Raw genomic sequence first — 12,601 nt, forward strand, 5'->3', positions numbered from 1 at the left:
TGTGCACTCACAGTCCAGAAAGCCAACCACTCCCTGGGCTGCATCCCCAGCAGCATGGCCAGCAGAGCAAGGGAGGAGGCTCTGCCCCTCTGCTTTGCTCTTGTAAGACCCCCTCTGCAGCGCTGCATCCAGCTCTGGGGCCCTGGCATAAGGACACAGACTTGCGGGAGCAAGCCCAGAGGGGGCCACGGAGATGGACAGGGGCTGGAGCCCCTCTCCTGGGAAGCCGGGCTGGGAGAGCTGGGGCTGTTCAGCCTGGAGAAGAGCAGGCTCCGGGGGGGCCTTAGAGCAGCTCCCAGCGCCTGAAGGGGCCGGCAGGAAAGCTGGGGGGGGGGGCTTCTTACAGGGACACGTGTGACAGGGCACAGGGGTGGCTTTGAGCGCAGAGAGGGCAGATGCAGGTCAGATATCGTGAAGAACCTCTCCCCGTGAGGGCGGCGAGGCGGTGGGCCAGGCTGCCCAGAGCAGCTGTGGGTGCCCCATCCCTGGCAGTGCTCCAGGCCAGGCTGGATGGGGCTGGGAGCAGCCTGGGCTGGGGGGGGGGTCCCTGCCCGGGGCAGGGCTGGGAACTGGGTGGGCTTTAAGGTCCCTTACAACCCAAACCATTCTGTGATGCAGTGATTCTACGAACAGGAGCAGCTGAAGTTTGTTAGGATTTTGCATCACATAAAACTATACTGAGAAGTCATATAACATCACTACCTGCTGGTCTCTACAATCAGGGCATTTGCAATGCAAAGAACACATGCATTAAAGAAGTAACCGGTGCAGTCTCTGTAAGTCTGACCTATTAAAACTGTATTGAGGCTTGATCTATCAGAGCCCTGGAAAGCAGTGTTCTGTGCTAGAAGGAGTGAAAGTTCACACAAAACTTATTTATGTTGGTCTGCATCACAAGGTTCACAAAGGAAAACAACAAAGTTTTTAGTACATTAACTGTAATCTAAACTGTATTAGTTGTCGAATTTGCTGCTGTTCATCTAATTGATGAACAGTCATCTAAATGATAAAGAATCAAATAACCAAACTATGCAAATAAAGCAGATTAACCCCCCCCCCAATACTGTAATGAAAAATATAATCTTCGCCCAAACTTTTCAAATAGGGGTGGCAAAGCTACATAACAATGATGTCCAGAGGTCTGGGATATCCAATAGTGCTGACTTACAAGCTGAAGATCCACCGAGGGCAATAATATTTCTTGGAGAAGCTTCTGCAAATCAAGAGAGAACACAGTAGACTTTTCTCCTTATTTATACCAAGTGCCCACTTACAATTTTTATGATAACTTAGCTGCTTGACTGTAGCTGTAATTTCAAAATCACGGTATTACCACCACTTGCAACAATATCACAATGATTCAGCTGACGTGAGACTATTGCAAGAAAATAATCCCTTGAGGTGGGGTGGGAGGTGGGGGAAGGAATTCTGATTTAGGTGCTCAAACAGTTCATAGGTTTTGGACAGAAATTATACATAATTTCACACTGTTTTAAAATCTGAGTGTGAGACAACATTTTACAGAAAAGAAAGATATAAAGTACTATTTCCAGTAGAAATGATAGCTCTGACCAAAACAGAAAAAAACTTCTCTCATATATGTTCTCTATGAAAACCATACGTGTTATTTATGAAAACCATAACTAAAGATAAGCTTAAATACGCCTGTTGATCAAGACAAGAAATTTCATGCTATTTATGCACAATGAAAAACAGTTTAAAAACAGTTTCCATTGAGATACCTGCTGGCACATTGTCCATTGAAAGTTCCTTTTTATCTCACCTGGGAAAGTGATTTTCTACAGACACTTTTCTCTGTTCAAAAATCATGCCAAGCACATGTGCTTTTTTTTCGTCATAAAATAGTGAGTTATAATAATTTGAGTTCACCCCACTGCCTAGTCAACCAGTGGGTTGTTGTGCTGTTTTTGAAAAAATACTGCAGTCCATATGAAATATCTTCACTAAAATATCCGAGGACTTCATGATGTACACTTGTCCTTCCACCGTCCCTTTACATTTTCTGTAATTAAGAAGTATCAGTGATTTCTCCTTGCACATACTGAAACAATCTTCTTACAGCTTCTTACAGCCTGCAGGAAGGCAGACCCTCTCAAGCAGACATGACAGGAGGGTGCTGCATCACGACAACAAGATCATCATGACTGATACAAGCACTGCAACGTCGACTGTCCGCCTGCTGCCATTCGATGTTCTCCGGGCATGCAATACAGCAAATACTGCGTTTGTGTGATTGGTTGGTATTTCTACATTGCAAATCATGCCTTCACAGCAAGAAACACATTCCTGTTGAGAAAAGGAGATCACTGACACAGGGTAACTCAGCAGTGGCTTTTAGAGATAGATGTTCTTTCAACTGGTTGCAAAGGTTACAGCTCAACAGATTCATTGCTTCCACCTGGCAGCAGACAGAGCATATATGCTACAACTTCCCTTCCAAACCACACAGCATAGGCTACCTAGAGTAAGTCATCACCCAGAGCTGTCACGGGGCTTCAAAACTGTGATATGATGTAATACAGCCATGTCAGCTGCACTGACAAGCTCACTAACATTGCAGAAAATAAAGGAAGCTTTCTGCCACTTTCCCCTTCTAACACAAGAGCTAAACCCATGCATTTGAATGTTTCAGGTTTCAGCTTTTTAGGCTAAAAAAGCCTGACTGTAAAATACTCTCTTCCCATTAATTTTTCCCCTCAAGCTTTTGCATTCAGTGCAGCTTTCCATACTGAACTTCAGACTTCCTTTTTTCAGTTTCTAGTGCCACAGAACCACTGACACAGCTGATTTTCAGGAGGGAATCTGAAAATAATTTTCCTTACTTGACAATCCTTACTAGAAAAGCCAAGAGCATGCCCATTTTTATCTAATCCAAAGGCACAAGAACTCTTCTAAGATAAAATGCAGAAGGTGGCAGGCTGCATAATCATTTCATGCCCTCAGTCCACCAAAACCTGCTGAAATGAATGGAAGTTGATTCAGATAACACAGAGATCCTCTTATATTTAACATGGATGTTGTCTGCTTCGTTTTTGGTATCTGAAACCCTTCATGTTAAAAGTAACATTAACTACCCTTCTCAACTACTAAGGAATTAGTGCGTCACACTTCAGTGCAGTGAAAAATACTTAGGTCGGATACACTTGATTATTCAGAATAAACTTTTACCTAGTTCCCCAAGGATGAGAGAATGCAGCAGTTTTAGCTTTTGTCATGCAACAAAAACTCAGTTGGCTCTTGCTTAAGAGCATGGCTTTCGTGGACAAATACAGTCTTGCTCTGTGTACAGTGTGGTATTATCCAAGCCATGTTATGCACAGACACAACTGGCCTACCTAACTCCCAGTCTGGCTTGCCCAAGCGCTGACAGTGACAGAGCCGCAGCAGCACCACAGGCATCGGTGCAGGCTACAAAGCCTACCTGAGCACCTTACTCAGAACTCAGGAACAAGGCCCATGCATTGGGTGCACGCTAGCAATGCCCCAGAAAGCTCAGGTGTTTCTTTAGAAGTTGCTATTACATCCTGTCACACAGCAACACAGATAGGAAAGCAGGAAGAAGGGGGCAGTCATGCTTCTGTCACAGAAACCTGATTTCTATTGTTAAATACTGGAGAGCATATCTTACTGCATCCTCTTCAGCTCAGCAGGAAAAACCAAGTACTGAAATGCAAACCTCAAACCCAATGTGCTGCTCTTCTACAAAGAGCAGTGCTTACTGTGTGGCCACTTTCTCTGTGACGGTGGCAGCCTACAAAATGGCATTCTTCTCCAGTAGCACATTTTTTGGTGACTGATGTACTTTTCCCGTGGTCTGTGAAGAGATGAACTGTCAAACAGTACTGAGTACCTACAAAATAAAATTTAAAATGTTTATTTGCATAAAGTATGCCTTCTTTTATGGCATTTACAAACTTCACACAATTCAGAAAAATATTCCTACAAAAACTACTTATTTTGGCTGTATAAAGCATTTTTCATCTTCATCAAAATACCATTTAGCAAGAAATTACTTAGTAATGAACTCTTAAGCTTAACCAACCCTTCAAACCTTCAGAAAGGTTGCTATCATTTTAACTACTTATTAGCACTATAATCTACTCATTTATCTCTCATTCTTTACTCTATTTTGTAGCACATTCTTGCTTGCTTTGTTTCAGAGATGTTTCCTCATTCCTTCAGTTTATTTCTTCCTCTTTCCCACTGTTACTGTGAATACCACTGAAAAGAAAAATGAGGAAACATATTTCCATTCTTCTCCATGTATCTATCATTCTCCCATACAAGTATGGTTCCTCATCATTCAGGTCTCACTGCTCGCAAGCAAGCCTACAGCCTAGAGAGACCTTTATATCTTGGGATGGTATCCAGAAGGAAGGGGATAAGGCTACAAAGGCAATTCTTAGGGTTTTTTTTAAATAACATCTTTAAAATTAATTCCTAGGAAGCATATAGCTAGATATACACACACAAATATATAATTAGTTAGTATATTATTGATATATTATTAACACATTAACCACTATATTAATAATGCATTGTTATATATTATGTAAAATGATTTCTGCATATATAGATATGGAAAGTATTTTTTTCACTGTTGCTTTGCGCTCGGAAATGGTCAAAATATTCACCTCAGCAGAAATTTTATGACTCAATATTACTAATAACATAACTGAAGGCACCACCGTGTTGGCATGTTAATCCTACCCAGTTAGACTTCTACAAGATGGCTGAGTCAGGGAGAAGCAAATTTAAGTATCATAAAGAATCTCCTTAAAACAGGAGCACTTACTTTCAGGACACCATCTATCTTCAGCCCATCTGTTACAGTTGTAATTGTCCGCTGCATTATCACAAGTAAAGCACTTAAAACTGTTTGGAAATGGAGTGGCTTTAAAAGTATTAAAATATAGTAAGTTTACAAGTATTGAGAAAAACACAAAACACTCAAAATAATACTGTAAGTGCTTGTACACATATACTTACAAAAACATATTACATACATTTACATTTTTTCAATGATACATCACTGTTAGACAAATAAAACTTCTGAAACAAGCTTTGTAGAAAGCTTTTACATGTAAACTGGGTTTGTTATGCCTGAACTTTAAAATATCTCCTCCTTTTTTCCTTCTCTTACAGTCCAAAATACCATTTAAGTACTGGTGGGAAAAACAGGAAGGAGAGGACATCTTTTTTTTTTATATATATATATATATATATGCACATGATACTACATCTGCATATGTTTGTACAGATACACAATCTACATTCAAATGGCTTTTGATTGCTTTGATGAAAAAGCTATACCTTCAAAACCAGCTTCAGACCTTGATCTCCAACTCTGAATAAGTTTGATCCATTTGACAAAGGGATCAAGAGCATTATTTTAAAATCTTATTTACATTATATAACAGGTCCCTAGACATACATATATACCTACTACCTTTAGCTGTCCTGACTTTTTTAATGATACATATAATGAAAATCTTCTCCCCTTAAATGAAGGGAAAGAACACTTCTGATGTTAGATAAGAGGCAAAAAAATGATGCTATTAGTGACAACTGGCTTCACAGGTCTCACAAGGTTTTTAATTACCTTCAGTTTGAATTAATTGCATACAGCACACCTATTCTTTCCCTTACAAAACCCCCAAGAAGATAAAAGACAAAAACATCTGTTCTGTATTATTTATGAGAAATCCACTGCATAATTTTCTCTGTAGGAAGATATTTCAGAGACAGAAAAAGATAATAAAAGCACTTAAAATGTGAAAGCTTTCATGCACTCTTTAAGTTAGCAAACCATGCAATTGTTTGTTTTCATTCAGTCAACTTATAAAATCTTAGAAATAAACTGCTGTGGGTATTTTTATTTTAAACTTTTTATCCTTCATGTTTGAAGAAGACAACTAAAAGGAAAGGATTGAAAAAATATGGTAATGAACTAAAACGTTAAGCTACAACTGCATACACAAAAAAAGCTGTCTACTTACGGTCTAGTGGAGGTCTCACATTGTAAAAGTTGATGTTCTCAGCTGAAATCCAATTTTCTGAAAGGATGAAGAACGGAAGAAAGACTCCGACCAGCATGTGATAGAGTAACAACATGCTGAGTATTATTGTACATGAAAAGCAAAACTCTCAGGCCTAGGAAAGAAAGGGAGCACATTATTCAGGGGGAATCATAAAGAACTGAGCATGTAGAACAATACATTTCCTATGAACTACTCCTGAAACCTTGAAAATTCAGTCTGTAGATCTATACTGTGAAGAGAGCTAATGCAAGCAAGCATGCAATGATAATGCAAAGCTGAGCAGTTACTGCCTTCTGCTGGCCAGGATCCCGTACAGAGCACTTGAATTTCCACAAACTTAAAAAAAGTTAACATTATTTCTTCAATCTATTTGTCCTTCTAAGCAATGTCAATCTTATAGATTCCGTGTAAGCATTCCTAAAATTCAACACAAAACCTGAGCTCCTTTACTTCCTACTTGAAACAGACAGGATTACAATACCATTAAAGCAAGCAAAATGCAGACAATGTTTTTAACCAAACAGCCTAGAATCCAAGACCAGTGCCTTATCCAATATAGATCAATGTATGTCTGTTGGTTTCAGATAAGCTACATCATCTGAACTGTAAGCGCACTCGGTACAGCATCAAAGAACATGAGTGTAAATTAGATTTTTTCTTTTTAAAGTGCACACCAAGGAAATGCTAAGGAAGATGCCTGGTGAGGGCACACAAGTTTCAGAGAACTGCAAAGCAGAACATTCAGAGAGATGAGATAAATGGCTTGGGCGTGCTTTGCACATTTATGTGGGGCCCCCCAGGTATTTCAGTAAGGCTTCATGGAGAAGAAGAACTAATCAATGAGCATTTTGATCAGTTTGATATTTAGATGTACATATACATACACACATGCAGAGGTATCTGTGGCAAAATGCAGTGATACTGGAGACCTAGTTCAGATATTAAAGAGCAGAATCAGCTTAAATGGCACTCTGCCCATGCAGATTCCCAGCAGGAGAAACAAGCTTGCATGGAGGGCCCTGCCAAACCAGAGACGTTGCTCTGAGCTGCCAAGGGCATTCGTTCAGAATTCTCTCTGCACGCCCCTGTGCAGGCCGATGTAGATGTACACTAAGCCTACGCAGGAAGCCCTGAATGAACCCAAGCACTAAACTGAAAATGGTACTCAAGAGCATGACAGAGAAGTCAAAGGATTTCCTTCTTTTTCCCCATTATTTTTTTGTTCTGGTTTGGTGTTTTCCCCCATTGACACAGACAGGAATTATTTGAAAGATGGTTTTGCCAACAAACCACTCAACTTCATGCATTGGGAGTTTAGCCATCCTAATTAAGATGTGCTTTTTAAATCACAGCTTTATGAATATATTTCAGTAGATACTGAGAAAGCAACAGCATACCTCTGCTTCCAGTGTACCTCCAAGACTATTTTTGGTTGATGGTGCAGATTTCTTCTGACTATAGCCCAGTACCAAAAGAAGGACTACGAAGAAGAATCTGTGGAAAACAAACAGCAATTGATCATCATAATTCTGTCCTGAAGGAACTAATTAGCTGAAACACTGTATGTCCTTAATTATATTGAAAATTAAAATAGAAACCTAGAAGAGTGGTGGGGTTTATAACAAAATATCCAAAGAAGCACCTGAACTACACAGTATGGCTTGCCTTATTGAGTGCTATCCTACTGCAGAAATACAGATCCCTTCCTTCCTTTGATAGCCCAATGTCATAAAAGACAAATGAAAAGACAAGAAGTGAAGCAATGAGACTACCCAGTCCTTCCATAAGGATGACTTTACTTTTCTTGCAAGGGAAAAACATTATTCAGGCAATGACCTTAGCAGAATCTGACTATATCAGATGAATACAGGTTTCACACTCGAGAGGTGCCCAGACTTTCAACACATGCTATGACCAAAACAGAAGCACTAATCAGCAGCAACGTAACCTAAAAGAAAGACAATCAACAGCCTCTAGATTTAAGGTTATTAGCAAACTATGAAGCAAACAGATCCCCAACAGTTTGTTCCTTACTGAAACAGAAACATAAAAATGTTGGTTAAATCCTTAATGCCACTGCAAAATCCAAAATACATCTAAAACACAGTTACAGTTCTCTCCAATTAAGCACACAATATTTGCATAGTGATATTCTGCAGCATTAAAGATGGGCTGTTTATAACCTGCTTGACTTGCCTCACTAGCACATACTCAAGGTGCACATTTCAAATGTACACTTAGTTTTGGTGGTTCCTTTTAATTTGTTGAGAGACAAACCTGTGCATCACGACTGGATGCTTTTCTGCTGACAAGTCAACCTCACATCATGTTCTGTCACTCAACTGTCGTGTCCAAAATCTACTTCATGACCCTTTAATATTTTCCAAGACAGATCAGCAGAATGTGGCATTATCCAGGACAGAAGAAAGGGAAAAGAGGAGACAGTGCTGCTACTACAATTCAGGAATGATCCAACACACTTATGATCCAACTTAATTTCTCCTTCCTCTAGCATTCTTAGCTCTACCAGTCTACGCTGGGGACATCTCTCCCTCAAGTTCCTTTTGTTTTACACAGTTCATTTTAAGTTAGTGCTTAAAACTCCATCCTTTGCCATCTGTATCTAAGATTCTTCAAATAAATTTTTGCTCACGAAATAACCTTTTATCCCAGCATCCAGAGGTGACAGAATATCTATTCCAGCTGACAAATTTCTTCTTTTCTTCATAGAGAATAATTCCCCATATTGTCCCACCCCACTCTTCTGCTTCATGGTATTTTGGATCAGACTTCCATGATCTAACCAAGTGAAGGAGCCACCATAGTGCGCTAAACCCCTTCATTAATATTATAACCATTATTCTGAATTAGTTGAAAAGCTAAAGTCAATGTAATAACAAAATGGTATCAGAAGCAAAATTCATTAGCATGATTTCTGTAAAATTATACTTTCCATGAAAATAGCCAATCTGGGAAAAAATTAACAAGTAAACATGCACAAAGGCTAACTTAGGAGATCTTTGTTTTCCACACAGAGGAGAATTCTTACATGGCAATTTAAAAACAAAAATACCCCCAAGCACAGAATATGAATATGAAACACAATTATGCACGATTGAATTAGCCAGCTCTTCAGCAATGCCCCCTTCTTCTGATGTAGGAGACACATCCCTCCTGTCACTCCATTAAGTTGTTCTTCCCCTATCCCTTCCCATAGGTATCTCGGGTCATCCATTACTGGAGACCAAACACGGAATGATGAGATGTTTGGTCTGACTCAGTACAGCCCCTCATTCTTACATTCATGCCTCTGCAGTGAGATTAAAGCTACTTTTCACAGCAAGGTGGAATTTTACTGTGCTGAGCCAGACTTCCCTACCTCCCCCAGCTCAACATTTCCACTCGCAGAAGACAGAGGCAAGGGGACAGCACAGCCAGCAACACTGCGCTAAACCGAGCCTTTCAGAAGGTCACCTGTTACCTGGGCCTGGATAAGCTGGTCCCCAAGCCCTGGGAGGGGGCCACACAGCAGTCTTTCAGTACGTTCTTCAGCTCTGTACCCTTTGCTATGACACCATAATGTCTCTTTACATGCAAAGTACTAGCTCAAAATCAGAACTGCTGTATCTCAAATTTTATTAAAATTAAAAATGAAGGAAAGGTACGGAAACCGATGCCAACGTATGGAGTTATAAATACAGTAATTTCAGTACAAGCAGGTACCAATTTTCAGATCCATGTGCTCTGATCCTGATTTCCTTGCTCTTGTCTCCCTTGTCAAACAGGGATCCAGCCTTCACCGACTCCAACAGGGCAGTATCAAGTCCTAATGCACACATACTGCTTAAGTATTGCTGGTAAAATCACAGAACCACAGAATGGTTTGGGTTGGAAGGGACCTTAAAGCCCACCCAGTTCCCAGCCCTGCCCCGGGCAGGGACCCCCCCCCCCCCCAGCCCAGGCTGCTCCCAGCCCCATCCAGCCTGGCCTGGAGCACTGCCAGGGATGGGGCACCCACAGCTGCTCTGGGCAGCCTGGCCCACCGCCTCGCCGCCCTCACGGGGAGAGGTTCTTCCTGATATCTGACCTGCATCTGCCCTCTCTGCGCTCAAAGCCACCCCCGTGCCCTGTCACACGTGCCCCTGTAAGAAGCCCCCCCCCCCCCAGCTTTCCTGCCGGCCCCTTCAGGCGCTGGGAGCTGCTTTAAGGCCCCCCCGGAGCCTGCTCTTCTCCAGGCTGAACAGCCCCAGCTCTCCCAGCCCGGCTTCCCAGGAGAGGGGCTTCAGCCCCTGCCCATCTCTGTGGCCCCCTCTGGGCTCGCTCCCACAGCTCGTGTCCTTAAAGTATGAGAAGAACCTTTTTTCCGCCTCTAGTGCCAACATCCTTCTTCACGGTTCCCTTGCAAAATAGCTCTATTTATTCCCTTTGAATATCACAAGCAAGTTATTTTTAAATTGGCAAATCAGTCTTAATCAAGTAGCAAACTGACTACATTTTGGGCAGCTCAGCAGCATTTAATTCTTTCAATTTTACTCTGTAGGAAGAAAGGATATTGAATCATTCCAATGTGTAACAGTTGCAAAATTTATCTCCTTAACATATATTTCCTGCAGTTTCTACCAGGTTAAGGAAAATTTGCCTTTATGGGGAGACTGCTCTGTAACTTGACTGATGCACCTGGATAGCAATTAAAAGGCACAATTCCACTTGTACCGGCTTTCTACAAACTCAAGCCCTCTCCTGCTCCCCGCCCCCAAGTTCCTATTGCTCTCCCCAGACAAGCTCATGCCAAACGGAAAATTTTAGAGAATATAAATACAGAAAAGCTAGGCTTCAGTTGGTGCAAAGAACAGTAAATTGACCTCACAATTCGATGTAGTCAAAGGTGTCCTTGTTTGCTAACCAGGCCAATAAATAATGGATGTTGTTTGACACAGTCTTAGTTACACAGCTGCACCAGAACTCATTCCCAAATAAAACAGGAAAATATTGGCCAAAAAAATGGCTTTCATATCTTATCCAAAATCTTCAAAATGTTTATTTTCTTCATAGTCTCTTATCTCTCTTGTGCTTTCATATAGCATTAATATAGTAGCATGAGTAAACACTTCATTATGCCCAATTAGGAACTCTCATTAATAAAGGGAAAAACTGTCACAATGCCGAAGATTAACTAATATAAACAAGAGTGAACATGGAGACAGCTTTCTGGGGGTGAGGGAAGATGACACAAGAGGGAAGGGCTGTTAACATATATGCTCTGTAAAGACCTTGTAACTAAAGCACATTTCAAGAAAACAATGAGGAATACAATGGCTGAAATAATTAATATATTCCAGAAGGTTTTAAGGTTTATCTTGCAGCATGTAACAGAAGAGCAGGAAACAGTGTGCTTGATTTCTGATTTTAATAAAATTCAAGTCTGTCTACATTGTTTTTCCTGGCAGACTCTGTGGAAGATTAGCAGATTTAACATCAGATATGGAATGCAAATGAAACTTCCTCCTGTCATTTAGTAAGCAATTTTCAGGTGCTATTAGATAATTGCAAATGCTTATGTTAAGCTTGTTAAATACCACTTCAGGACATAAGAGTTAGAAATACATAGGCAGAAAGGTATGTATGTTAAGGGCTGAAAAAGTTAAAACCAACACCTGACATCATCAGGTGTTCCCTACAACAAATCAAAAGGCCAAAACTGACACTCCAGCTTACCTAAAAGGACAAAAATAGCTCCCTGGCTTCCCCATTTCTTAGACAAATACTGCCATTCTCCTGCTTTCCTCTGGAGACCATTCAACATGATCTGTAAGCAACCATTTACCCCACTTCAAAACTCACGGAGTGAATAACTGAATGGAACAAATAAGAGAAAACCCTCACTTGCTTTGGGAAATGGGTGGAGCACATTTAAAACAAAACAAAACAAAAAAAAAAAACACAAGGGGAGGGGGGAATATTTTGCAGGATTAACCCCCCCCCAAAATACTATTACAGGTCTGCAAATTAAAACTATTTGTTACACATGCTCTACCTTTTCTTACCTACTGAATTAAGTCTCCATCTTCTGAATTTTTGCCTTACAGCATGTCATATTAGTACGGAATAACACAGGAAAATAGATTTTACATTAGACTGACAGACATCTGCAACTAGTAACACTGACAGAATAAAATTTATCAACTTTATTTTTTAACACAACACATTCCTTTACCTTCACCCACAGCACGCTTAACCGTGCCCGGAATTAAATTTGGCCTTAATTACAAGAAATTATAGAGTTCTTTATCTAAGATCTTATAAAAGTAAAACACATCCAAATCTGGTAATGACAGCATTATTTAGCTTGGGGTATAATTCTGGCATGGGAAGCTGTGATGCGAACAGATTGCGAGACCTGGAGGTGTCTGACTACACAATACATACAACTGCAATGATTTGGAAAAAAAAAATAATGTATGATTACCATGATAAATCTGAGCAATACCACTCAAGTAAAGTACTTGCAAGGATAAAACATGTATTTGTGTTTAAGCTCA

At 40.5% G+C, this 12,601-nt stretch overlaps 1 protein-coding gene across 1 annotated transcript; it reads right to left on the reverse strand.

Moving 5' to 3' along the window:
- Positions 1-548: 548 nt before the first annotated feature.
- LYPD6B (LY6/PLAUR domain containing 6B) lies at positions 549-7,640 on the reverse strand. Its single transcript, XM_040604132.1, has 5 exons — positions 7,460-7,640; positions 6,021-6,174; positions 4,817-4,915; positions 3,741-3,871; positions 549-2,307 (listed from the first exon to the last, which is right to left on the reverse strand). The coding sequence occupies exons 2-5, from the start codon at positions 6,133-6,135 to the stop codon at positions 2,143-2,145; spliced, it is 510 nt and encodes a 169-aa protein (XP_040460066.1). The 5' UTR covers positions 6,136-6,174; positions 7,460-7,640; the 3' UTR covers positions 549-2,142.
- Positions 7,641-12,601: the final 4,961 nt, after the last annotated feature.

Source organism: Falco naumanni, chromosome 8 (genome assembly GCF_017639655.2).
Source record: "Falco naumanni isolate bFalNau1 chromosome 8, bFalNau1.pat, whole genome shotgun sequence".
Lineage (NCBI taxonomy): Eukaryota > Metazoa > Chordata > Aves > Falconiformes > Falconidae > Falco > Falco naumanni.

Excerpts from the sequence above, each read along its gene's own strand:
- LYPD6B (XM_040604132.1), bottom strand. The coding sequence starts at position 6,135 with ATGTTGTTACTCTATCACATGCTGGTCGGAGTCTTTCTTCCGTTCTTC. Across the intron at positions 4,916-6,020 it reads TGTGAGACCTCCACTAGACC|CCACTCCATTTCCAAACAGT; the intron begins GTAAGTAGACAG and ends ATACTTTTAAAG. Across the intron at positions 2,308-3,740 it reads ACAGAGAAAGTGGCCACACA|GAATGTGTTTCTTGCTGTGA; the intron begins GTAAGCACTGCT and ends TTTTCTCAACAG.